Below are 26,965 nucleotides of genomic sequence, written 5' to 3'. Positions count from 1 at the left end.
CTTCCTTGGTCCAGACATGGGACAAGGAGCACAAACTGGACATCCCTCAGTCCCAGGTGTCCTTCCTCACCAAAATCAGAGCTCCCAGGCTCAGAGCTAAACAGGGAAAAAGGGAACCCAGGCATTTCTGGTTAAAACCCTCTGTCTCTAATGTTCATGTGAGTGTTTAATGAGGAATTTTTAAATTTCCCGATTCTAGCCCCAGTCAGCAGCAGGTCAAACCAGCAGCACCTTCCAAGGTAGGACCTTGGGACACTGAGCCCATCCAGAGGGGCCAGCGAGGCTGGAGAGGGGCTGGGAACACAAACCCTGAGAGGGAGCCCTGGGGGAGCTGGGGGTGCTCAGCCTGGAGAAAAGGAGACTCAGGGGTGCCCCCATCCCTCTGCCAGCTCCTGAAAGGTGCCTGTGCTCAGCTGGGGCTGGGCTCTGTCTGCAGCAGCACTGACACAGCCAGAGCTCACAGCCTGGAGCTGCACCCAGGGAAATCCAGGCTGGAGAGCAGGGAAAAGGTTTTTCCAGCAAGGGGGAGAAAGTTCTGGCCTGGCTGCCCTGGAGGTGATGGAGTGCCCATCCCTGGGGGTGTTTAACAAAGCCTGGAGGTGGCACTGGGTGCCAGGGCTCAGTTGGGCTCTTGGGGCAGGGCTGGACTCCATGGGCTTGGAGGTCTCTTCCAACCTGGTCATTCTGGGAATTCTGGGAATGGGGATTTTGCTGTTCCACACTGCAGACCTGACTCAGATCTCCACAGTTTTACATCTCCACGGGATCCTTGTTAAGTCCCAAGCAACCAAACCTAAGATGTCTGCTCCTGGGGCAGCATTCCCTGGCTCCTGCTGGGTTCCTGAGCTCTGTTTAACCTCCAGGGTGGGAAAGAGAAATAAAATTTGGCCTGGTCTCTTTGGAAACTTCCCAAGTCCTTAGACAGAACAAAGGGGATGTCTTCAAACTGACAGAAAGTCAGAGTTAGATGGGATATCAGGGAAAAAATCCTTCCCTGGAAGGGTGGGCAGGGGTTGGGATGGAATTCCCAGAGCAGCTGGGGCTGCCCCTGGATCCCTGGCAGTGCCCAAGGCCAGGTTGGACACTGGGGCTGGAGCAGCCTGGGACAGTGGGAGGTGTCCCTGCCATGGCAGGGGTGGCACTGGATGGGCTTTAAGAAGGTCCCATCCATCCCAAACCATTTTGGGATTCCATGATTCTCTCCTTCATGCTTGCAGTGGATCAGGTTTGGGTACTGGGGAGGTCAGGGATGGGTTTATTCCCTGATGGGACAGGCTGGACACAAGGCAGGTGACAAAAGGGCTGTGAGTCTGGGAGATGTTCAAGAAGACATTGGGATGGTGCTGAATCCAACCAGCTCTGAGCCCTTCTCTCCTCCCACCACAATGAACTTTTCCCTGGCTGCCAAACCAAACACCCAGCCACTGCCCTCCCTTTGAACTCCAAGAAGAGGAGTTTATTTTAACCAGAGAGACAAAAGAAGTAAATATTGTGCACAAAGCCCTTTACCTAAAGCTGGGGGGTGGCAGATCAATAGGGCCACCCTGGCTTCTCCTCAGAGCACAGCTGAACATCTGGGCCCCGAGGTGAGGAAATGCTCCCTCACCCACCAAGGCTGAGCTCCTGCCTGGCTGAGCTGAGCTCAGCTCCTCACAGCTGTCTCAAAGAATGAAAGCTCTTTTGTTCACCTAAATCACACCTTTCTAAAGGGAAAACAGAGACAAACCAGCATTGCTTATTCCCAATAGGAATGTGAGTACTGAAAATTAATTGGAAATATAACAACCCCATCCCAGCCTAAATCCTGACATTCCACATGGCACATGCTGGGCCCTGCTTCCACAGAGCATGAATGCAACTCACTCAGCACAACCCAGATCATTTTGTTCTTGTGTTTCCTATCAATTTTCCAATTACATTTTATTCCAATCCTGCTGGAAGTGCAGGTCAATGGAAATACAGCAATACAGGCACAGAAAGTGCTTTGCCTGTAAGTTTGCATGAGGACCCAGCAGCCCAGCAGGGAGTGAATTATTAAAGCTCAGGAAGAACAGGACCAGCAGTATTTGGCTCTTCTTTCATGACCTCATATTTCTAATTCCATTATTTTTTTATCTGGAGGTCTCTGAGGTAGGGATTTGTTGTTGTTTTTCTTTTCCAGTGAGGAAGCTGAGGAGGGGAGCAGCAAACTTGCCCCGAGGCCTCATGGAAAGTGTTCAGCAAAGAAAGGCTGTGGTGAGGAGCTGAACATCCTGATGGTCAGGTGGAATTTTGGCCAGCTGGATTTTTGTTGGTTTTTGGTGGAAACAGGAGGATTTTTTGGTCTGGAGCACTGATTTGGATTTCATGGAGAACTCCAGTTTAGGAACAACTTTTTTTTTTCTTCCCCAGGTCCTGCTATTTCAACACAAGTTTGGGCTCAGTGCTGGGGTCTCAGCAGATCTCAGCATCTTCCCCAAGACCTTTTCTCTCCTCTGCTTTAAGCAGGGCAGGGTATGGGTGGCAAAAGGGGATGGGGTTTTTTGGGGAACAGAAGGAAGATCGGATGAAACAGTCACGGAACACCAAAGTGTTTTCCTGGAGCAGCAATTTTTCTTCCTCAGCCTTTTCCTCTTCTCTGAGCAGTGGAGCTCTCTCCTTCTTTTTATCAAGATTGAAAATTCCCTGCTCCCAGAGTAATGGAGCCTTTTCCTGGAGGAGCTGGGGTGACACAGGGCTGTGGCATGTGCAGGGACACCAGGGCAGGGACTCCACCTTCCCCTGTGCCCAAAATTAGCAAATCCTTGATGTGGGAGCCTTGGAAATCCTCAGTCCCTTCAAATGCTTAATGAGATCTGTGGATTCTCATCAAAGGAGAGAATTCCTTGTGTCAGAAGGAGGGAGGAGAGGAGAATTTAACTGGCAGCAGGGAGAAGACAACAGAGCTCAGAGAGGCACTGGGAGGGTTAAGAAGTTGCTACAAGAAAATAATTGGGAAATCATGACTAGATCAGGTTGTGTGGATGCCCCATCCCTGGAAGTGTCCAAGGACAGGCTGGATGGAGCTCTGAACACCCTGGGATGGTGGAAGGTGTCCTTGCCCACGGGAAGAGGCTGAACAAAATGATTTTTAAGGCCCTTTCCAAGCCAAACCATTCTGGGATTCCATGATTACAAACACATGGTGAAACTGAGCAAAAAAATCACCACAAAGTGTGGTGGTGTGACAGGATTAAACCAGCCAACCCAGGGGGTGAATCTCTGCTGCCCCACCACAGTCCAGAAATGTTTGGGGGTTTGTATTTTTGAAGTTTAATGGCATTTCCTCACTTCCTCCCTCTCCCCACTCACAAAAACATTGGTAGTGCTGAAAGCTCCACTCGATTTCTAATTTGGGAAGATGCTGTGGCAAAGCTCATCATTCTTTTTCTGCACTTTAGCAGGGTATTGTTACACAATTTGGCTACAAGAAATCCCAGTAATAAACGACAGCTCTTTCAGCCTCTTGGCAGTGTAAGGCCCAGCCATCAGTCTTGTAAATGTTCCCATAACCATTGAAAAGTTGAAATAATTTGGAACTGTGGCTTAACACATTATTAATCACAGAGCAAAGGGTTTGCTCAGGTCTCAGCAGGAGTATGAATGCAAGCTCCTGTGGTTCTCTCAGGGCAGCACAGGGATAAAAGCCCAGCTAACCAGGGGCTGCTGCCATGGCTGGGCACAGAATTCAGGGCCAGCATTTCAGGGAGCATGCCTCGAAATTCAGTCGGGTATGAAGGCTCTCACTTAATAAATCCCCCTGGGAACGTGGACAGGTTGGTTGTGTGTCCCTGGGGGTGTTTGTCACTGAAAGAGGAGGTGATTAATGCATCCTTCACTGTCCTGACTGAGAATGAGAAACTGAGCCAGCCCAGAGGAGGCTCCAGGATGGGCAGAGGGCTGGAGCAGCTCTGCTGGCAGGAAAGGCTGGCACAGCTGGCATTGCTCACCTGCACAGGAGAAGCTTTGGGCTGAGCTCAGGGTGGCCTTGCAGGGCCTGGAGGAGCCCCAGGAAAGCTGGAGAGAGACAATTCCCAGGGGATGCAGGGACAGCAGCCAGGGAATGGCTCCCAGTGCCAGAGGGCAGGGCTGGCTGGGATCTTGGCAATGAGGAATTGTTCCCTGGCAGGGTGGGCAGGGCTGGGATGGAATTCCATCCCTGGATCCCTGGCAGTGCCCAAGGCCAGGTTGGACACTGGGGCTGGAGCAGCCTGGCACAGTGGGAGGTGTCCCTGCCATGGCAGGGGTGGCACTGGGTGGGCTCTGAGGTCCCTCCCAACCCAACCCATCCTGTGGCTCCATGAGCTGGGCTCCCCCACACTCTGGACTGAGATTCCCTTGGGAACAGGCTCCTTGTGGTCGGTGCTGTTTGTGCCCAGCAGTGGCTCCACTGTCCAGATTCCATCCAGCCAAAGGGACCAAAGTCACCAAGAAGGCAAAGACCCAAACCAAGCTTCACAAAAACCCAGATTATCTCCTTGCTGCACCACTTGGCTTTCAGCAGGGAGTGCATTAAGTCTGGATGGGAGCAGGTACCAAAGCTCTCTGAGGGAATGGAATCACTCTTCAGGATCCCATATGGGATTTTTGGGGAAATTCTCCAGTTTTTCACGTGGCTGCTTAATCACATGGATGTTTTCTGAATGCAAATGTGTCAGAGTGACAACAGGAAGGACCTTCCAAAGGAAACAACCCCAAGATGAGGATGCCATGCCCGGTGTTATTCCCCTCTAGAAGGTTTAATTCACCCCATGAATAACGTGGCAACAATCCCACAAGTTTCCACTGTATCCTGTGCCGTGTTCAAGCCAAACCAGCCTGGCCTGCTGCTGCTGTGGGAAGCCTTGAGCTAAATTGCTGTGAACAATTCTCTCCAAAGAGGGAGCACAGTCAGAGCCCTGACACTGCAAAACTCCGGGATAATGCTGGAGCTTGTTGCTAACAGGAGAAAGATGGAGATTAAGATGACAAGCACAGGAGAAAATCCACTTTGCAGCCTTTTTTTTTACCCTGTCATCTGTAGGAGAGAGAGCTCCAAGCACAGCTGATGAGGTGTGATGCTTCAGAGGAGGAGAGTTTGGATTTGCAAGGAGCTCTGGATGTCTTGTTTTCCCACCAGCGCTGCCATCTCCCTTGATAAGCTCATTTCAAAAGTTAATGGAGCAGATCCTTCCCTGTGCCAGTGCTGCATTGTGCTGCTTCAGAGGGGCAAAACAGCCCTCAAGCAATCTGCTCCTGCTCCTGGAGCTCTCCCCTGTCCCAGGAAACAGGGATCAGCCAGAAGGGACCATCCAAAAGCCCAGAGACTGAGCAAACCCTTCTGGGGAAGGAGTGGGGTGAGAGGTGCCACCACCCCCTCTGACTCTGGGGGCTGCTTTGGGGCTGCAGGCTGAGGGCAGAAATGGTTTTAGAAGCTACTGAGGGAACAGACATTCCCCAGGACTGGAAGAGCATTGAAAGAGTCCAAGTTTGGCATCACCACCACTCCTCCAGCCCAAGCAGGTCCCTGTGCTTTGGACTGCAGGCTCAGAGGGAGGCGTGAACACCAGAGAGGGATAAATTCCCTTTTGCTGTTTCCCTCAGCTGTGCTGACTGAACAGACAATCCCCTCTTCTCTTTTGGTGTCAGCACGTGGCTGTGGTGGGGGCTGAGAGGGCACCAGCTGCTCTGGGCTGGGAGGGGAGGAGGATGACCCAGCAGGGCACTGCCACATCAACTGTGACAGCTTCAACTGGACAACTTCAATTTTAATTTTAATTTTAGTCTGCTGCTCTAAATCAGGCTACAAGCCAGGGAGAGACACTGGAGGAGGGACTGTGAGAGGCCAAGTGCTGCTCTCCCTGTGGCTCAGCCTTGCCATGAGGAGACAAACCAAGCTGACCACAGCAGCCAAATCAGGAGCAGCAGTGAATGGGCAATCAGGCTGGGCACTGCCACCCACAGCAAGGGGTCAAACCCCACTGCTGCAGCTGAATTCTGCCACCATTCACACTCCAGACAGGCAATCTGCTCCCACAGATGCTCTCCACACAAGAGCTTAAGGTGTTGGTGTTTTTCTCCTGAAGGATGATTTTCATTGGAATTAGTCCAGAATTAAAGATTTTGGGCAGGTCTCAAGAGCAGCTGGTGGCTCCTCTGCATCTCAGGTGAATCAACTGACTTTGGGCCCTTCTTCATCTCCTTCCCAAAGCAACACAGGCCATAAATCCAGGGGTCCAATCCATGCTGAATGCCAAACACCTCACCTGCCATTCCATCTCTAGAGAATCTAAACCTGTGCTTGTTTTCAGGTGATCATTCTGTGGGACCCAAGGAACTGTGGATTGTTTCCATCCTGGGGAAAGGAGGTCAAAGGAGGCCAAAATGGAACCTTTCTGTTAGTACAGAGGCAAGACTGAGGAATAAACTCCTGTGACAGCTGAAACTCAATAGCTGCCATCAGAAGTGCCAGATATTTCCTATCTTCTCTTTTTAAAACAAACACAAAAGAGAATGGATCAAAGTTTAAAAAAACCCCAACAGCCATCACAGCCAGCACACAATTGTGCTGATGAAGGGAAGGGATTGGACCACTTCTGATACCAAAAAACTTTCTTTCCTTTTCCTTTTTGTCTGTTCTTTTCTCTTTCCTCATCAAAGGATGGCAGAATGTCAGGCTGACACACCATCAGGTGTAATCCTGAGCTGAGTGAAGGCTGTAATTTGATTAAGGGGTTTGGCAGGTTTTGAAACAACAAATGAATGAACCTGGAGGATTTAATTCATTACGAGTGTAGGTGCTGCACGATGCAGTTTTCATGAACCTTTCCTGCTGCAGCAGCTGGAACATCCCTCCACCTCCCAATCCTGCAGGATTCAGGGGGACTGAACAGGACTGGTGAGAGGGCAGCTAATGAGGTGAAAATGCAGGGAGGTGGATTCAGCAAATGAAGCCCTGCAGTGATCTGACAGCTGCTGGAAAAGGAGCTGAAACTCTCCCAAAACACTGAATTGCTTTGAGGTCAATTCCTCATCTCTCAGCTGCATCAGTGGCACAAAGTGAACAAACCACTGTCCCTGACAAAGCCTGTGCTTGCACAGGGGGCTGCTGCAAAAACTTGTTGAAACTCAGGAAAGTTGATTAAAGCCCTCAGCACAGACCCAGAGCTGGAGGTGAACAGCTGCAGGTCAGCACTGAAGGGATTTTTTCCAATTAAAGTATTAAAATTTCCTTCTTCTGTGTCCAATATGAGGTGCTTAGCAGCTGGGTGGGAGTCAGGCAGTGGATTAGCCCTAATTACTCTGGGCTGTAACAAATCAGGGCTCTGGGTGGCAGGTAAGGAGATGGGATGGCCTTGTGGAGCCTCCTGGGGGAAGTTTGGTTCATCCATTGCCTTTATTTTTTACCCTTTTGTATTTTGGCTAGAAGACTTTGAACACACTAATTCCCAAGTATTTTTCCATTCATCCAGCACCAGCAAGGACTGGTCCCTAGGTTTGTTGGATTTTTTTTTCTGATGGAAATTCAGGTTTGGATCACTGGGCTCAGAGCAGAAAACACTTCTGAGATGCTTTGCAGACAGAAAAACCATGGTCATAAATCCAGGTGTATGCTGGCCCCAGAGAGAAGGGAGGCTCAATCCTCTGGCAGAAGTGAAGGAATCTCTTTTTCATTCCTGAGAGGTGACTTCAGCAGTACCCACGCACTGTTCCTTGTGTTGGAAACTTTAATAACTTCACTTGAAAATCCTGCCTTTTTGATGGCAGTGGAAATAACATGACTTTTAAACAAGTAGAGGAGACTGTCATTGAAGTCGAGCCAGCTACGTGGGAGTCAGATGATTAAGGTAGATGTGGTGTAGGAGGGGAGAAATACTATCATTTGGAAAAAAATACTGTATTTTGAACAGGTTTAATGTTCTCTTCCAGGAAAGGGAGGTTGTTATTATTAAGAGCCTTACCAACATTAGATGCAGGGCTTGATTCTCTGTTGATGTGCCTTGGCTGTAATTGCTCCCATCCATGCAAATTGCCTAAAAATGAGTCTCAGTTATCACTGAGCTCTGCAGCTGAACTCTGGGGGAGCTGTGAGCTCACTTTTTCAGGTGTGGGAACACCAGGCAGAGGGTGAGAGGGGAGGGAGGGATCTGCTCTGTCCACCTGGGCCACGCCAGTGTCTGTGTCACACCAAGGGTCCATTTCTGATCCTGCCAGAAAGTGTTTCATTCCTGTGGCCCAATCTTGAGTTTTATCTCAAGGCTGTGTCATGCTGTTCCTTTATTTTTTGGGCAGAAATTGCTGCTCCAGCAAGGATGTCTCAGGTTAGAAGATATGGTCTGGGGCTGTGTGTTCAATTTCCACCTGTCAGAGCTGGGGCAGTTCTCTGCTGTTCCTGGGGCAGTTTGTTCTTTCTCTCTCCCCCAGCCCATCCTCCCTGCAGGAGATCTCTGCTGTCCATGGCCAGGGAGTGTCCCTGCAGGGCTGAGCAAATTCCACCATCCCATGGGAGATGCTCCGCCCAAGGGAGGAGCCAAGCATTCCTACCTGGATCCAATCTGCCCTGGGAACAGCCCAGCAGCCTTTGCCCCCTGCATTCCCAGAGGAGCAGCTTTCTGCTGCCCTGCATTCCCAGAGGGAGAGCAGGCCCATCTCCAGCAGCCCTGGAGCTGCAGAGGAAAACTCCCCCCTTGGGCAGGATCCCTGCTCCAGCAGAGCCACAGCTGGCACTGCAGGAGGGCTGAGCCCCCCTGGGATGGGACTGTGCCACCACCCTGAGCCCCCTGGGATGGGACTGTGCCACCACCCTGAGCCCCCCTGGGATGGGACTGTGCCACCACCCTGAGCCCCCCTGGGATGGGACTGTGCCACCAGCCTGAGCCCCCTGGGATGGGACTGTGCCACCACCCTGGGATGGGACTGTGCCACCACCCTGACACACAGGGGCAGGGCATGCTCTGACTCTGACAGTGTTGGTTTGTATCACTGCATTCTTATTTTACTTTTATTTTTTTCCTGTTACTCCTACTCCCATATCTTTGCCTGAGAGCCCCTTAATTTCAAAATTAGAGTAATTCAGAGTGAGGGGGTTCAGATTTCCCATTTCAGGGGAGGCTCCTGCCTTCCTTAGCAGACAGCTGTCCTTCCAAACCCAGACAAAGGATAACTCAGCACGTGCCCACAGCAGCAGGAGCAGCTGGAGGGCAGAGGCAGCAATGTTGGGTGGATGCTGAAAGGTTCTGTTCTTGTTTGAAGCAGATTCCACCTCGGAATCTGCAGCCCCTCTGCTCCTCTCTTTGCTGCCCATCCTGCTTTTTGGAGCATGGCACCTCTGCTGGGTTTCTGCTTTCTCTCTGTGGGATCAAGCCAAAGCCAAACAAGGCCAAAAGACTGGGATCTGAGCATTTCCCCTCCTCAGGATCTCATTCCAGTGGGGAAGGAAAAGCCCATTGTGTGAAATTGGGGCGTTCAAATTCAGAACTTGAAGTACTGCTCCCATTTTTTTCGGAATCAAGTGATCTTTTGTTCCATTGTTCCGAGGCAGAGGGGAGGAAGTGGAAAACCTGCACCAACCCCTAACAAAAAGAACATCTGAGATAGATTTAGTGGGATATCTGTTGGTCTGGATGTGGAATCTCAGTGCAGTGATCATGCAAAATCCCTGGTGATGACGTGGTCAGACCTGACTCAAAGCAACAAATCTTTCTGCTGATTGAGTGAACTCAAGTGCTCTCACACGCCCTGAAAACTGCTCCAGCTCAGGATCTTGGCATTTTGAGACAAAGAAAGTGTCCTCTGGGCAGCAGCAAGGCCTTCCAAAGGGGTGTGCTTTACCATCAAAATGCTTTTGTGCCATCAACAAACCCTTCTGCACCACAAATTTCCTTTTCTCCTCCTTGACAGACTTGGACATCCTTTAAACTGGCAGGAGAAGAAGATAAACCATAATTTGTGCTGAAAATGTTTTATACTGAGCAGATCCTTCCTTTCTCAGCACAATTATTGGTCTCTGAGTCTACAGTGGAGGAACTGGCTGACATTAAACCTTAACCCAAATGACAACCACGAGGTGCTCTGTGTTAGCAAGTGAGTTTGGATTTGTATCAATCCCTCTGTTTTCCTCCAACCTTTCTTCCCACACATCCCCAAGAAGAGTCAGAGGACCTTGTCACTCATTTTGAGGGATTTGAGTGACCATCTGTATTTTTGTGGCCTCAGCCCAGGCCCTTTCCTGGTTTTTATTGCAATCTCATGAACTCAGAGCTTTTCCAGCAATCTGTGCCTCAAAACTCACTGAGAAAATCACATTTCTTCCTTGGCAGACCCCAACTGTTCCCAGGATCTCTTTAACACCAGGCCTTTGGGCTCACAATAATGAAAAAAAAGCAAGATTTTACAGCCTGGAGAGCAGAAGGGAACTACCCCAGCACAAATAATACTTTTTTACAAGATTTCCCAGCCTGAGCTGGCTGTGATTACATGACATCTCTGGAAAACACAGTTGCTGCCTAATGCCACCACCTGCATGGAATATCCTCTTTATATCAGCATGGTTTCATCTTTTCCTTCCAGTGCCATGCCAGGGGTCTCATGGTAAACACTTTACAGCACAGATTATAAACACCAGCCTGGATTAATAGCACAACCTGCATTTTCTGGGCTTTCATGGCCCCAGCTGCACACAAAGTGTCATTTTTGTGCCACTACACCTGCTCCTCCTGCTCTTTTCTTCTCCTTTTGTCCCAAAAACCTACAGGTATGCTGTGTGTTTTGTCCATTTAAGAGAGCTATGGCCATCCTCCATGAAATTGCTTTAAAATGGGATTTTTCCTTATCTTCTCCAGTCCTGCAGTGAGGAGAATAGTGCAGATAAGGTTTGTGGTGCTCTCCTGGAAGGAGTCTGGCTGAAGGGAACTGCTCTCCCTGTGACATCCCTGTGCTGGGGATCCTGACACCAACCCCTGCCTGGGGATGCTGATACCCCCTGCAGTTTTGGGGAATGAGGCTGAAGGATGCTACTCCAGCTGCCTCAGCACTTCCTGGAGTTCTGGGGATTCCATGGGGGTCCCTCCTGCATCCCTGAAGAACAGTGCCCAGATTTTGGTGTCCTCCCCTCTCCCAGGTGCCTGTGGGATACTGAGGGTGTGCTGAGGGAGGAGAGAAGGGCCTGGTAACCTGGCACAGGTGATATTAATAAAATATTGTACAGTCATGGAATGGTTTGGGTTGGAAGAGGCTCTGAAGGTCACCCAGTGCCACCCCTGCCATGGCAGGGACACCTCCCACTGTGCCAGGTGCTCCAGCCCCAGTGTCCAGCCTGGCCTTGGGCACTGCCAGGGATCCAGGGATGGAATTCCATCCCAGCCCTGCCCACCCTGCCAGGGAACAATTCCTCATTGCCAAGATCCCACCCAGCCCTGCCCTCTGGCACTGGGAGCCATTCCCTGGCTGCTGTCCCTGCATCCCCTGGGAATTGTCTCTCTCCAGCTTTCCTGGGGCTCCTCCAGGCCCTGCAAGCTGCTCTGGAAATTCCATCCCAGCCCTTGGAAATTCCTCTTGGGAATGAGGAATTGTTCCCACCCTGCCAGGGAACAATTTCTCATTGCCAAGATCCCATCTAACCCTATTCTCCTCCTCTTTTATTTTAAACTCTTTCCCATTTTTCCTCAGTCCCACAGCTCCCCTTTACTTGGTGCAAATCAGCCCAGAATTTTCACCTCTGCCTTGGCTGCTGTTGCATCCCTGGGGATTTGTTTCAGCCCCTAAAGGATGATCAGGCTCATTCTGTGCTGCCCTCAGGCTGTTTCCATGTCCCAGTGGGTACAGCTGGAAATCAGAGCTGCCTGAAGAAGGAGGGGTCAGCAGCACCAGCCCCTCGTGCCCTGGCTGTGGTGCAGCCCTTGGGGAGAAGGTGCTGGACAGAAACTGCTCTGAATATTTAAAGCTTTCTGTGCTTTGGGCTCTGGCCCCTTTGGAGGCATCAGTAAAGCTTGACTGGTGTCTTTTCCCTCTCAGAGGTCCTTTCCAGCATCAGAGGCTCTTCAGAAGACTACTTTGAAATATTAGGATTCTCTGTCTCCTGGGTCCTGCTAGAAGGAAGTGAAGGAATTTAATCTGCACAAAAAAATTCCAGGGGAACTCCTGGAAATGTTTTAATTTTTATTTTTCTTACCATGTTACTCTGTTCTGCTGGGTGTGATATTTACAGAATCTAATGGAAAGAGGTTTAGGAGAGATGTGATAAATGTCTTGGCTGCCATAAAGACAGAGAATCTGAATCTCTGAGATCTGTGTTTTCAGAAATACCTGCTCCAGTTCTGTCACCTTTCCAATGGAATTCTTAGCCCATGTTTGTAATGGACCTGCTGCACCTGCTGGAATTTTGGCTTTTGGTTCCTTTCTTGATGACAGATTAAGCATCAAACCACAGATGATGGATGGAAGGTGTGGTGGGAAGGATGAACTCAGAACCCGAGGAAGGGCAAAAAAGGAAGGAGAACTCCCACAAACTGAGAATTGTTGTCCATTCCAGTGCCTCTATTTGCCATGGAACAGTTTGTACACTGAAATATTCCAGGTTTGTTGGGTCTGTCCTTGTGGAATGGCTCTTTCCATCCATCCAGGACAGATCTCCTGAGGGAAGGACACCCTGCATGGATCCACCCTTCCTCCTCCCATGGCTCTGAAGTCACCTCAGATCTTGCAAAGCCAAAACTTCCAGTGTGGGTACTTTGGATTATAAACATTCATCTGCTTCTAACCTTCCATTTGCCTCTTAATTAGAGCCTTAATTGCTTCTTCTCTGAGACCATTAAGGAGCTGACAGGCTCTGCACAGCTCAATCCAGTCCTTTAGGGTCCTCATTCAGAGGCCACCTGAGACTGAGTCCTGCTCCACAGCTTTGGGAGGGCTTTGGATTAGAGCTGTGCATGAAACCTTGGATCCACGCTGGGAGGGGATGGTTTGGGGCTGAATTTCTGTCACTGGTGGCTTTTGAATGCTTGATGGGTATTTTATATCCCTTTGGAGGGTAAGGGAAGATGTAGCAAGGTTAAAATTCATGTTTTATGTCTCAAACCTTGGATCTTGACTAATTATGAGGGGTTTAAAATGCTGATTTAGTTGGGATCAAGCCCTGATGGGAATGTCTAAAGGAGGAGATTCAGCCCTTGACTCATGGGGGGAGAAGAGCACTTTCCTTAAAACGCAAAGCAAAACCTCCTCCCCTTCCCAGCTTCACACTGGAGTTGGGGCTGCTGCCTTTGAAGCAGATTTTTGGCCAGACAAGAACCTTTGACTGCCTCAAAACCTTTGGCTTTGGACTCTTCTGCACTTTTTCACGGCATCTGTCACAGCCCTATTGGCAGCTGGAGACTCATTGCTGCACTTAATATCTGAAAAAGTGGCTAATTTGTTGTCTTGCCCCCTGGAAAAGGAGATTAATGGAAACAGAATTGGAGAACTATGAAAATGGATGGGGGTTTCCCCCCACTCTGGGGATCTAAGTGTAATAAATTAATACTTATGCAAGGTTGCAAAAAAAAAAAAGAAAAAAAAAATGGAAAAAAAGAGAAGCTAATGGCTGGTTAAAAAAAGTGCCAGCACAATTTAATTGGAGTGGCTGACCATAAATCTTTTAATCTTTTTTTGTTCTGGTGGTGTCTGGCAGCTCTGCCACAATCAGATGGAATTATTTTATTTTTTTTAGGGGAAGTCCCCCTCTCTCTCTCTCTCTCCCTCTCCCCAGTTCACATTGGTCTGCACCAGTCAGAAATGTGGAATTGAAGTTGTCAACCTTGATGGTGCTTAAGGCTCTCCTCAAAAAGTCTGGAATGTCCTGTTAGACACAGTTGTGATGATGAGAATGATAATAATAAAATTATTATTATTATTATTATTATTATTATTATTATTATTATTATTATTATTATTAATAATAATAATAATAATAATAATAATAATAATAATAATAATAATAATAATAATAATAATAATAATAATGACAACCCAGCAGTTGTTTGTAGCTGGGTTTTTGCTGGCAGCTGGAATCACAGGGAGCCTGCCCCAAGGAGAGAGGAGCAGGCAATCCATGGCCAATCCATGCTGGACACTCATCTCAGCCTCCAGAGGGGCAAAAGATGCCAAAGCTGCATAAACCACAATTTCTTCAGGGGTGACAGAGGAGAGCAATGAAAGCTCTGAGCTGGGCTATGAAGTTTTCAAAGCCATTCAGTTCTTCACAGCCATAAATAAAACAAGGAGGAGCCACCTTGGGGAAATCCACAAGGGGATTTCTATCCCCTTGTGTGATATCAGGCACACCCTGATATCCTCTTGGATAGCCTCACCCTCTTCCAACTCTGTTTCTTACATCCCTGAATTCCCTGACAAATCCCTGGAGCTTTGGCTTCCCTGGCCTCTGCTCTGGAGTGTCCTCCAGAAGAAATTTGGGCTGCTCTGACCTCCCTTTGCTCCTGGTGGGAGATAAATCCTGATCAGTGGAAATTATTTGTCCAGTTCATCACTTTGTAAATTCAAACTGATGGGAGAAATTCCTCAGAGTGTGAGGTACCCTCCTCACTCCTCACTCCTCACTTCTGGGAGGTTCATGGAATTCAGCCAGATATTCCCTCTGAATTCATTTTTCTAAATCAAATTTCAGCATTCCTCAGGTATCTCAATCATGTTCCTCATGAGCACTGGAATTTTGGTTTTGGAGATCTCCTTCCTTTTTGCTTTGTTTTGAATGTTTTGTTAAATCTGGTTTCTTTCTGGTCTAAGTGTAAGAATGGGATATCTCATATTCAACAATCCTGTATTTATTAAAATCCCATTTTTTTTTCAAGCTAAAGGTTTATGCCATTCTACAGAAATCCCAACTAAGGAAAATGGCCAAAATCAGGAAGAAAAGAAAACCTGGAGAGAATTGGGACTTTCTTTACATCATTCTTGGGAATATTGGGAATGCAGGAAAGGGAGTGAGCGAGCAAGGGCACAGCAGGGAATCCAAACTTTGTCTGGTTTTCCTTGGAATGCTGTGATTGAGACCACTGAGATCACTGCAATTCTTTGTGATTTCTTTTTCCTTCAATCCCCTGAGGACTTTTTTCAGAGGTTTTGGGAATCCCAAGAACTGTGCCACGATGGGAGTTTTTAGTGCTGGCAGCTGCTTTCTAGGATAAAAAATTTAAACTCCTGAATTTTCTGTATTTTTTTCATGTCCTTTATGCAGCCAGAGGTGTATTTGCAGTCCATGGCCTTGTTCTTTTCAATCTATCAACTGCTGAGTTTGAATTTCTGGTTTAATTCACTTTGCTCATTCTTTCAACTTTTAGGTCACTTTTGGCTTTACAGCAGCTGCTCTGTTCAATTTGGTGAAAACTTTCTGCTGGAGGTGGATAATCTTTCTGCTCACATTCCTTAGAAACAGATGTAAATATTTGTCATTTTAGAGGGGCCTTCTGCTTGTCAGGGAGTGTAATGCAAAGTGATTCCAGACACTTAAAATCTTCTTAAAATCCTGTGATTCCAGACACTTAAACCTTTCTTAAAATCCTGGGATTCCAGACACTTAAATTCTTAAAATCCTGTGATTCCAGACACTTAAATTCTTCTTAAAATCCTGTGATTCCAGACACTTAAATTCTTCTTAAAATCCTGTGATTCCAGACACTTAAACCTTTCTTAAAATCCTTCATTTTTCCTTCATTACCATTCAGGGAGGCAGGAGGAAAGAACATTATGCAGCTGGAAGTAGATAAGCACCAAGGGGAGAAGTGAAAAGATCTTTTAGAAACATGGGAAGGAGCAGAGTTCACCAAAAATACTTCCCAGGGTTTTGGACTGCAGGCTACCCAGACAGACTTCATATGTGGAAATCAAGCTGAGCAAACAAGGCAATCAGCCTGAAAGAGTCAGTTCATTCCAGCAAAATTCCAGGGGTGAGACCCTGCCCTGACTCAAATCCATGCTGGGATTTCACCAGCAGCATCTCCAGGCAGGTAACAACCCCAGATGACCAACAATGAAAATCTAAAATTAGAAATACCAGCAAAATATTTCCTTTTCCAGGAAAATATTTCAGTGCTGACCCTTTTTATTTACATTGCACCTGGAGCAAGCTGAGCACGCTCAAGTTCCTGGTGTCATCTTGGGAAGAGCTCTGGAATGGAAAAGGCACTCCAGTGGCCCCCAGCACATCTCTGAGGGGCTCAGGAATCACTTCTGCACTCAGAGAGCAGGTGGGACATGTTCAGTGAGCTAATCCTGCCTGGGGACTGCTCTGACCTGGCTAAGGCTGGGCTGCCCTCTGCACAGCATCCTCCCTTTGCTCTGCCAGCTGGGACTGCGGGGGACACGGGCACTGGTCCCTCCTGTCCTTCCCTGGGGTCTGAGCTGGGTCTGGAGCTCCAAGGGCTGAGCAGGAACAGCTCTGCAGGGCCGTGCTCTGGGCTGGAACTGCTGGGACACTGCCTTGAGATTAGCCTGGGTGCAGAGGAGTTGAAGGGTCTGCAATCACAGGATTCTGGGAAGAGGTTAAGGGTCTGGAATCACAGGATTTTAAGAGGAGGTGTCTGAAATCACAGATTTTAGGAAGAGAAATTTTTTTAGGTGTCTGAAATCACAGATTTTAAGAAGAGAAATTTTTTTAGGTGTCTGAAATCACAGATTTTAAGAAGAGTTCAAGTGTCTGGAATCATGGGATTTTAAGAAGCGTTTGTCTGTAATCCCAGGATTTTAGGAAGAGCTTAAGTGTCTGGAATGACAGGATTTTAGGAAGAGTTTAAGTGTCTGGAATCCCAGGATTTTAGGAAGAGTTTAGGTGTCTGGAATCAGAGGATTTTAAGAGGAGTTTAGGTGTCTGAAATCACAGGATTTTAAGAAGAGTTTAAGTGTCTGGAATCATGGGATTTTAAGAGTTTAGGTGTCTGGAATCACAGGATTTTAAGAAGCATTTGTCTGGAATCCCAGGATTTTAGGAAGAGTTCAAGTGTCTGGAACAGAGGATTTTAAGAAAGTTTATGTGTCTGGAATGACAGGATTTTAGGAAGAAGAGTTTAAGTATCTGAAATCATCTGGTTTTAAGAAGGATTTATGTGTCTGGAATCAGAGGATTTTAGGAAGAATTTATGTGTCTGGAATGACAGGATTTTAGGAAGTGTGGAAGTGTCTGGAATCACAGGATTTTAGGAAAAATTTATGTATCTGGAATCACAGATTTTAAGAAGAGTTCAAGTGTCTGGAATCATGGGATTTTAAGAATTTAGGTGTCTGGAATCCCAGGATTTTAGGAAGAGTTTAGGTGTCTGGAATCAGAGGAAACTAGGATGAGTTTAAGTGTCTAGGATCACAGGAATTTAGGAAGAGTTTAAGTGTCTGGAATCAGAGGATTTTAAGAACGTTTATGTGTCTGAAATGACAGGAATTTAGGAAGAAGAGTTTAAGTGTCTGAAATCATGGGGTTTTAAGAAGGATTTATGTGTCTGGAATCAGAGGATTTTAGGAAGAGTTTAAGTGTCTGGAATCAGAGGATTTTAAGAAAGTTTATGTATCTGGAATGACAGGATTTTAGGAAGTGTGGAAGTGTCTGGAATCACACGATTTTAGGCAGAGTTTAAGTGTCTGGAATAACAGGATTTTAGGAAGACTTTAAGCATCTGGAATCACAGATTTTATGAAGAGTTTTAGAGTCTGGAATCAGAGGATTTTAGGAAGAGTTTATGTGTCTGGAATCACAGATTTTAAGAAGAGTTTTAGCATCTGGAATCACAGTATTTTAGGAAGACTCTGCTGGTCAATGAGGAGGGTGCCAGCCCAGCTTCCCACTGTGCCTTTCTGCTTGGAAAACAGAACCAGGGCCAGTTAAAGGAAATTTTGGGATCCTGTCACTGCTCTGGCCATGGAGATCACGAGCCCTGCAGGGAGCAGCCTGTGTAGGCTCAGCAGGGATGAGCAAAACCAGGACTTTGGGGCAGCTCTCTGTGCTTGGCCCTGGTTTAGGAAGGAACAATGTTGGCAGGGGAGGGTGGTGGGAGTGTGGAAAGAGCAGGGACCTGCCCTTTGTCCATGCCCAGAGAGATCTTGGAGGGATTGCAAAGACAGGAGGTGCAAAATGAAGCTCTTCTTGTGCAAGTCTGACATGTGGTCAGCACAGAATTATTTCATAACATCTGATCTGTTAGGTAATCCCTGAATAGCTGTCTTTTAGAGATCTTACCTTTTGGTATGAGTTACTGCTAGAATCTGAATATTATATTTGAACATTTAGGGCTGAGGGAGCAGCTGGAGCTGTGAAGAGCTGAGGAATTAATTGGTGAGAAAGGTGTGAGAGGTGGACAAAAAGCCATTCTCAAACATTCATAACAGGCAAAGTACAGCACCCCCCAGAGAATAAAGCTGTTCAACAGATGTGTAATCCCTTTTCCCTGAAAGTGAGATACAGCAACATTTTAGTTGAAACACTCCTCATCAGCATCTCCTTTCTATTTCCCACAAACACTGCTCCCTGATTTCTTGCTATTCCTCATAGTTTTGACTATTGTGAAATTGTAATTGCCTCCTTTAAGTCTTGCAATCCTCTCCAGCAATGAAACCCATCTTTTCCACCTGTAGAGAAATCCTCCTGAAGGAAAGATGCCAGGGAGATGGGAATTCCTTTCCCTGCTGGCATTTAGAACTCCTCTCCTGCCAATGCCTGTAATTTTCTGTGTGAGAATAAATAACAATGGAATGCTTGGTTAGACTCAGTAAAATCAAAATGGGATGGGAATGAAAGGAATTGCTGGCAGCTCCAGGGAAGTGGGGATGTGTGAGAAGTTAAACCTTGTCCAAGTCTAGCACCCAGCAGCAGGAGATGTTAAAACCCTTAAAAATAGAAAGGAAAGCTGCAGACTGGAGAGCCCTTGTGTTCTGATCATTTCTGGAATGAAGATGACCCAGTTTGGAGCAGAAGCCACTTGTCCCTGACCCTGCTCAAGCTGCATTTCAGTCACATCCTGCAGCACAAGGAAACCCACTTTTGTTCTTTGTCTTGCAGAAACACTCAGGTGGGAGAAATCCTGGTGTTTTTCTTCCTGTCACCTGCATGCCCTCAAGAAGCAGCTGGAGAGGATAAATATTTCTTCCTTGAAGAGCAGTAGAAAATTCAAGTGAGAAACTCTAACCCCAGCCATTTTTATTTGGAGAGAGAGCAAAGTCTGCTGAGGGGTTTTGAAGGGTTGGAACTGCTTAAATCCATACCAGAGGGAGATGTGTGCTAGGACTGTGCAAGGCTAAGGGGTAAATACAACATTTCACCCCAGAGAAATCAAACCCACAATAAACCAGTCAGGCCAAGGGGCTGGAGTGAAGAGGGGAACAGCTTTATACAATATTTGTCTGGTGGATAACGCTGTTTGCTGGATAAATAACCATCCAAGTGAACATTTTATTGCTTTGCACACACGTTTTCCACAGCTGGCAAATGTGGTTGTTTCTGTGGCTGTAAAACCTCCTGCAGATGCTGCTCTCAAGGCTGCCCCAGTGTCAGAATTATAAATGAACCCTTTTCTGAGTTTATTTGTAAAATTATCCCTCTGAACCTGGAGTTCTCTGCCTGGCTTTGTTGCTTGTTGTTTTTTTTTTTTTTTTTTTTTTTTTTGACAGCCACAACTGTGCAGATCATTTTCTTTCCCTGGAACTGTTCAATGCTCAAATGTTTATTTTTAGGCAGAGGGAATTGCCAGAGTGTCACCAACTGGCCAGATACAACTTCACAAGTCCTGTTCAGAATTTTCCTCTTTCTCACCATTTCCCCTCCCTCCCATTCTTTTTTCCCCTCTCTCTGAGTTTCTTTCTCTCAGTTTCTCTTGCTCTTGTTCACTGCCTGACCTTCCCACTACACCTTCCAAATTTAAAAGGCTTTCCTTTCCTGCTTATGGGTCTATTTCCTTATCAGAATTATACATTTGCTTAATTTTTAAAAATACCTACTTTGCCTGTGATGATAAGGCTTCCCTTGGAAATAGATTTCACCAGGTGAGAAACTGTTTAAGCTTTTTAAGCCCATGGCTAGGATTCAGTTATCATAAGATATTCCTAACTCTAGATTATTTTACATTTAAAACTCTGGGAAATGGGGCTGCAGAATGTGGAAATACCAGATGTGTCCTCCAGCTGCAGTGAGGTTTGGTTGGATTTTTTTCCCCCCACTCCCCCAGGCTCCCCAGTGGTGCCACAGCAGCCTAATGTGCTTTTGCTGTCCCAAAATCAATGTTTTTGGACACTGGAGAGATGTGCACCACCACCAGGAAAAGCACTGAGTTAAATCTTTGCAAAAGTTTTAGCCTTCAAATCCAAAGAGATATTTTTGAATATTGCTGTAAATAAATCAAGAAAAAAATGCATATTGAAGGGATCCATAGCAAACATTTTTTAAAATCAACCTTATTTTGAGTTTTGATGGTGCTGGATGAAGGAGTCAGATTGACTTCATGTTTCTAGAAAATGCCTTGCTGAGGATTCTCCCTCGAAGTGATTTTCATGGTAGAAAGAATGGGAATAACCAAGGTGTAGGGATTGTGTCTGGGATAATATTTTGTTATGTACCTTAGAAAAGACACATCCACTTCTTTTTGCATCTCAGGAAGTTATGGCAATGCTCCCATGGGGAATCAAGGGCTCCTTGACTTGAACTTTCTGCTGAATTTTAATTTGGTTCATTATTTTAATGTCATTTAAGAGCATTCATTATCCTTCATTTCCTGTCCTAACACGCAATGCAGAACTTCCATGAGAATCCATAAAAATTGTGTTTCATACAACAGAGAAATGTGATTTTGGAGCACTTAGGGTGGAAGTCATTATAAATGTATTTACCCGTTGAGTCAAATTAAAGCAGAATCAATAATTAATAACAATATTAGCAAAGCTTTACCCTTATCATTTCCCATTTTATTTCTCATTGAAGCTAGATCTGAGTGGGGAAGCTCTGAAAAAAAAAATAAAGGATTGTTTTCCCTGCTCAAATTTGGGAGTGGCTTTTCTGATGGGTGACGCAACCTGCTGACCTCAGTCTGGTTTGGATCCCTCAGCAATGACACCAAACGAGGACACTGCTGTAGGTGACATCACATTTTCCTGCCTTCAGCTTTTATAGTTTCAGTTTCCATAACTCTGCTGGCAGGAGTGCAGGGTTGGGCTCTGCTGCTGTGAGCAGCTTCTTTCCCTGCTCTCACCCTGCAGCAGGTGGAGGAAGGAAAGGTGAATATTTGACTGCCTAGATTGGCTTTCTGTGATTGCCAGGATGGAAATAAATATAATTTTTTGTAATATTTGCGTAAATTTGTGTAAATATTTGTAAATTAAAAGAGTGAAAATTCCTAGTGTTGGTGGAAAGTTGGCCTGATTGTACCTTCAACAAAAATAACAATGCAAGGGGTCAAAGCCCAGCACAAGAAGCTTCTTCCTCACAAATATGTTTTAGAAATTGTGCTGGTAATTCTGACATTATTTGATGCCCTCTGCTCATATCTCACTCAGCAGGAGACTCTACCCAAACAGAACAGCCTGAAATGGGAAATGGACCCATCCAGTGCAGGGGAAACTCTTTCATCCTGGATATCTTCCATGGTTTTCCAGATCACTGCATTCAGTTCTTCTCATGATAAGGACGGGAAAGGTTTGAGATAATGACAAATGTGATTTTATCTCAAACCCTGCCAGCCCAAGCAGTCTGAGGGGTTTTGTGCTGCAGGGGAGGCTGCTGGTGGCTGAGTGGGAGAGGTGCTCAGGCCAGAGCAGCAAAGAACACCCCTGGGACAGAGCCCTGGGGTGTGCAGGGGTGAAAATGAGGTGAGGAAAGGGGGGGTGACAAACTGAGAGAGATGAGACTCTAAACCAACCAATCCACATTTGCTGCACTGCAGAAATATTCTGTCTTTTGATCTTGTAGGTGGTATGGTGAGACATTTTTTATTCTGCCACTACTTGCCAATCCCTTTGCTGGAAAATGCTCTGTTCAGCAAACCTGAAAATATCCCCCACCCCCTTGGGATGTGGAGTTCCTTCAGCTGCAGTTCTGAGATCTCAGGAGGGTTTCAGGGAACAAACAGCAATTTCCTCATTGTCTCACCCAAAGGTGATGCAGATGTTTGAAATCTCCATGCCTGCTGCAGAGATCAGGAGCGCTAAACATTTCATCTTGATTTCTCCTCATTACCACCTCCTTCCTGGAAAATCTGGAAGCCTTGCATTTACCACTTCAAACTCCCTGCCAAGTTCCTTTCAGTTTTTTGTTGGTTTTTTTTTTTTTTCCCTGCTCCATTTTTGTCTCACACGTTTATTATATGGTGACAAATGCAGTTTTCTTCTGACACCACATAATAGATGTGTGAAACACACACACATGTTCTAGTAAGAGACTGCTCTTTATTTCCTGGCTCCAGTTGCAAAACATGAGTCAGGGTTGGAAAGGTTGTGCCTCTGTCAGAGCTGTGGAATCCACGTGCTCAAACTTCCCTGGGTTTTGCTGCAGTTGTGGGGGAAAATGGCAAATCTCATTCTTTTATTTCTATAATCAGTGCGTTCTCCTCCCCCAAGCACATCAAATCTTCATTTGATAATAGCCATTCCCATGTGTTGATTATATTTACTCATTTCAGGCATTGAGGCTGTTATTAACAGGAAAAAAACACCTCCATCTTCTAAAACACAGATAAAAGTACCCTCCTATAATTCTGGCTTTAATACAAAAAAGAAACCTTATTTTAGTGGTGCATTTGCTGTGGATTTCAAGCACTTTTTTCCCCTGCACCAAGTGATTTCTGCTGTTCTGCTGCATAATTGCAGGGAACAACCACCCAGCACCTCCACAAGACTCCGGTGACACAACATTCCTTGTTTGTACATCCCAGCTTCCAGTGCTCTGTGCACTCCTGTGGGGGCCCCAGTGAAACACCAAATCAGACGAGACCTTTTGTGAGCTAGAGCGGAACAAGCCCCACGTTACAAGTTAAAACAAAAACCAAGGAAAACGAGCAGGCAAAAAAACCAAAAAAAAAGAGAGAGAACTGAACACATCATCACTTCCTACTGGATCCAGAATGCCACAGGGCTGGCAGTTGTTCTGCAGATACCCAGGGGTGATTGGAAGCAGCAGGACCACGGTGCTTCCACGTTAATCACAAACAGAGTTTTTTGCATTGAATTTTTTTTTTTGTTTTTTTCCCCTAAGCATTTTTATCCCGCAAAGTCCCTGTGGTTGAGCTGCTCCTGCGATAGAATGACAAATAACTGGGTGACATGCTGTGAAAAATTTAGAAAATGAGAGATGCTCTCCCATTTTCCAAACAGAGCAGAAACAACACTAATTCCGTTAGGCAAGATGGAGCAGACAATTAAACTGGGCATGCTTTTAATTTTGAGGCTCACCAGAGAACGGACGCCTTTTTCAAACGTAACGACCGTGGAAGTGATTCCTTTAAAACGAAGCAAAACCACTGATTTTCCTTGCTAAAATTAAAGCATTTACCTCATACAAAGTATAAGAAATGTTACCTGTTGCCTCCACCATTCCTTCTAGGATTACAACAATTTCTAGCTCCTCTTTGGGCAACTGGGCTTTGGAAATCTCCCAGAAAGGACTCTGCTGGTTAATCTCATGGCTGATGATCAGTGGTGAAACCAAAAAGAGACGATCATCCCCTGTGTAATAACCTACGTTGATATCTGTCTGGTTGAGTGGTATAAATTCCCCCTCCTTTGTCTGTTTGGATTTGATCAACTTGGCTCGTATTGATGCCTCTACAATGTGTGAATTCCTAAGGTCTCCTACTCGGAACATCAGACACAGCTTTCCATCCCGCATGGAAATGACTGCGTTTGTAGAAAAAACCAAGGTTTCCGCCCTCTTCTTGGGTTGGGATATTTTCACAAACATGCAGCCAACCATGAAGGCGTTGACGATAGAACCTAGGACAGACTGCACTAAAAGCAGGATAATTCCCTCGGGACACTTGTCCGTGATGACCCGGTAACCGTACCCAATGGTGGTTTCGGTCTCGATTGAGAATAAAAAGGCTGAGACAAACCCATTGAGGTTGCTGACGCAGGGGGTCCACGTGCTGTCCCCTATGTGATCCATGTCCCCTCGCATGTAGGCAATGAGCCACCAGATCATGCCGAAGAAGAGCCAGGTCACCGTGTAAACCATGACAAAGATCAGCAGGTTGAACCTCCACTTGAGATCCACCAGGGTGGTGAAGATGTCAGTCAAGTACCGGTAAGTCTCTCTGACATTCCCGTGGTGGACGTTGCATTTCCCATCTTTCCGAACGTACCTCTGGATTTTCCTCTTGGCACATTCTTTGCTGATGTTTTTTGGCAGATCCTCTCTCGCTTGTTTGGGCAACTTTGGTTGATGGATTGTGACAGGGCTCTCGATGTCCTGCTCCATTGAGTCTTCTTCCAGGACGTTGGCTGCCATGGAAAACAAAAATACATGGAAAAGTCATTATCCCTCTTGTTATTGCTCTAAGTCAACACAAAACCCTTTCCTGTGTTGATCAATAAAATGATCATCCTTGTTCTTTGCTAATCAGATGCCAAGCACCCTCATTTTATTGCTACAGAGAAATAAAATTAAAGCAAACTCTTGTTTCTTATCAGGTCATCCTACCCACACCCATATTTAAATCCCACAAGATGGGTTTAAGCAGATATTCCTTCCCCCCTCGCCCCTTTGCAGTTTAATGAATGAAATTTTTTATGCACCAACAAAGATCTTACGGAGATAAAAGATATAAATGAGGCAATGGATTCACTTGGGGGTGAGCAGAGAAAATGAGCTATTGCTGAGCTATTTTTTCCCATCAATTGCATTGCTGTGGGGAAAGTATTAAATAAGCACAAGGAGGATTAAAAATAATAAAAGCCAACAGTTTTTAGAAAGAAACAATCCTCTTCTTGTTGAAGGAAAGTTGTAATATCTATCAAGAGCAATTCAAGCACACTTCCACAGAAAATCAATGTCTTGCTGATAATGAGACAAGGAATTGTGTGTCCTTCTCCCAGCAACGTAAAACCTACGGTACTTCAGATTTCACTTGAATTCACTGTGCCTCTGGCCTTTAATTCCAGTGTACCTTGTCCTCTAATGATCTGGGCCTTTTTTTTAGTTTCCCAGCCTTCAGAGATAAATAGCTTTGTTATGGTTGTGTGCCAGAGAAAAAAAGAGTGCACTGAGGAGGAGAGTGCTTTAATCGAATGTGTTTAGCATGGAGCAAATGGTGAGGTCGGGGGTAATTGTTGTTTTCAGCTGAAATCCTTCTGTTTTCTGGGGCTTCTTCCTGCAGGGTTTTCAGCTCTTGAATTCCTAATTCCTTCTCTTCTGGCTAGCTGCTGTCATTCTTCTGCCAGACTGTAAAGGGAGAAGTCTTCCGGAGGGTCTGCCCAGGTGCTTGACTTTGAATAGAGAATTTCAGAATGGTTTGGGTGGGAAGGGGCCTTAAAATCACCCAGTCCCCACCTTGTGCCATGGACAGGGACACCTTCCACTAGCCCAGGTTGCTCCAAGACCTATCCAACCTGGCCTTGGACACTTCCAGGGATGGGGCAGTCACAGCTTCTCTGGGCACCCGGTGCCAGGGCCTCATTACTCTCACAGGGAAGGATTTCTTCCCAATATCCCATCTAAAAAGCAGCACTGCTGTGATTTTGCACCATTCTTTATGGAGTGTTGCTCTCAGTTGGGTCAGTGTGGCTCTAGAAGCCTTTTTCACTCCTAGAAACGTGTCCTGTGCAGCAGATCCTGTGCAGCTGGATCTGCTGCAGCACCTGCAGCTTTTTCATGATGTGCAGGTTCATCCCTGTAGAGAAAGATCACAGACTCTTGCAGAGTTTTATAGAAATATCCAGGGGGAAAAAGGGGTTGTCTCTCCTCCTGACCTGCTCCTCTTTCAAAGAAAGTCTCAAAGCCCTACAGTGGCACAGAATCTGAGAGCAATTCCATGTTTTAAGGCCGTGCCCCCCATCCTGTCACCTTTTCAGCTTGCTGTGTGTCTCAGGAGAGCCTTATCAGGGCTGATGGCAGTGGCAGCACTGGGAGCAGTGTCCCAGGGCCCTCAGTTCTGAATGAACTCCCCCAGTCAGTGACAGCTTGCATTATCCCTGATGCTGGGCAATGCATGACAAAACACAATCAAAAGGCATTGCAGGGCCTTTGTGAGGCAGACTTAAGCCAAAGCCAGGAAATTTGAAGTTAAGGCTTCACATTTTATGCTCAGCTCTCCGTTGTGCCTAAGGAAATTCCAGTCCACAGGAGTTATCACATCACTGCAGCAACAGAATCCTCAAATAATTATGAACAACCTCTGAAGGCTCTGGCTTTTGAGGCTTTATGTTAAACTACTAATGCTGATATAACGGGGTTCATTATCTTTCAGGCATTATGAATAATTTGCTTTCCCTTCCCAGTCAGAGGCTGGCATGGACACAGAGACCAGGAGTGGGAGAATCCTGTTGGTTTAGAGAATGTTCCTGACTCCTGGCCCTGCTGTGAAAGGGAATCATGTCCCAGACCTCCCTGTCTGAGCATCTCTGACCAGAAATTATCCTGGGAGGGGACCCAGGTGCTGAGGGGACACCCAGGGCTGCCCTCCCACCACACCACTCCTCCTTACCATGCAGTGTTTATTTCCTGTGGAGGTACTTGGAGCACCTTTAATTCAGACAGCAAATTTTTACTGGTGCTTTCCAAAGGCTCTTTGTGGATTTGTGCATCACAACCAGCCTGACCTGGCTTTCACAGCATGAGGGAAGGACCACATTGTGTCCATGGGTTTGTAGGAGCAGGGAGCTGCTGTCACAGTAAGTGGGATCAGCTTGTGACAATTCCAGTGTGGGAGGGTTTTTCATCACCTGGAGAAGTTGTAGAGGGGCTGGCTCTCATCTGGCTTTGTAAGGGGGCAGGTTTGGGTAACAAACCCAGCGTTTA

The 26,965-nt window shown here is 46.4% G+C and overlaps 1 protein-coding gene across 1 annotated transcript in view; it reads right to left on the bottom strand.

The window, feature by feature from the left end:
- KCNJ6 (potassium inwardly rectifying channel subfamily J member 6) overlaps positions 1-24,457 on the bottom strand; it is a 40,553-nt gene extending 16,096 nt beyond the window's left edge. Inside the window, exon 1 of the mRNA XM_050974138.1 lies at positions 23,530-24,457. Coding sequence (XP_050830095.1) covers positions 23,530-24,457 — 928 coding nt within the window. The remainder of the gene's footprint in view (positions 1-23,529) is intronic.
- Between the last annotated feature and the right edge of the window lie 2,508 nt (positions 24,458-26,965).

The sequence above is a fragment of the Serinus canaria genome, chromosome 1, assembly GCF_022539315.1.
Source record: "Serinus canaria isolate serCan28SL12 chromosome 1, serCan2020, whole genome shotgun sequence".
Lineage (NCBI taxonomy): Eukaryota > Metazoa > Chordata > Aves > Passeriformes > Fringillidae > Serinus > Serinus canaria.
Note: the sequence above shows the minus strand (reverse complement) of the source record. Positions and strands in the feature narration are given on the sequence as shown.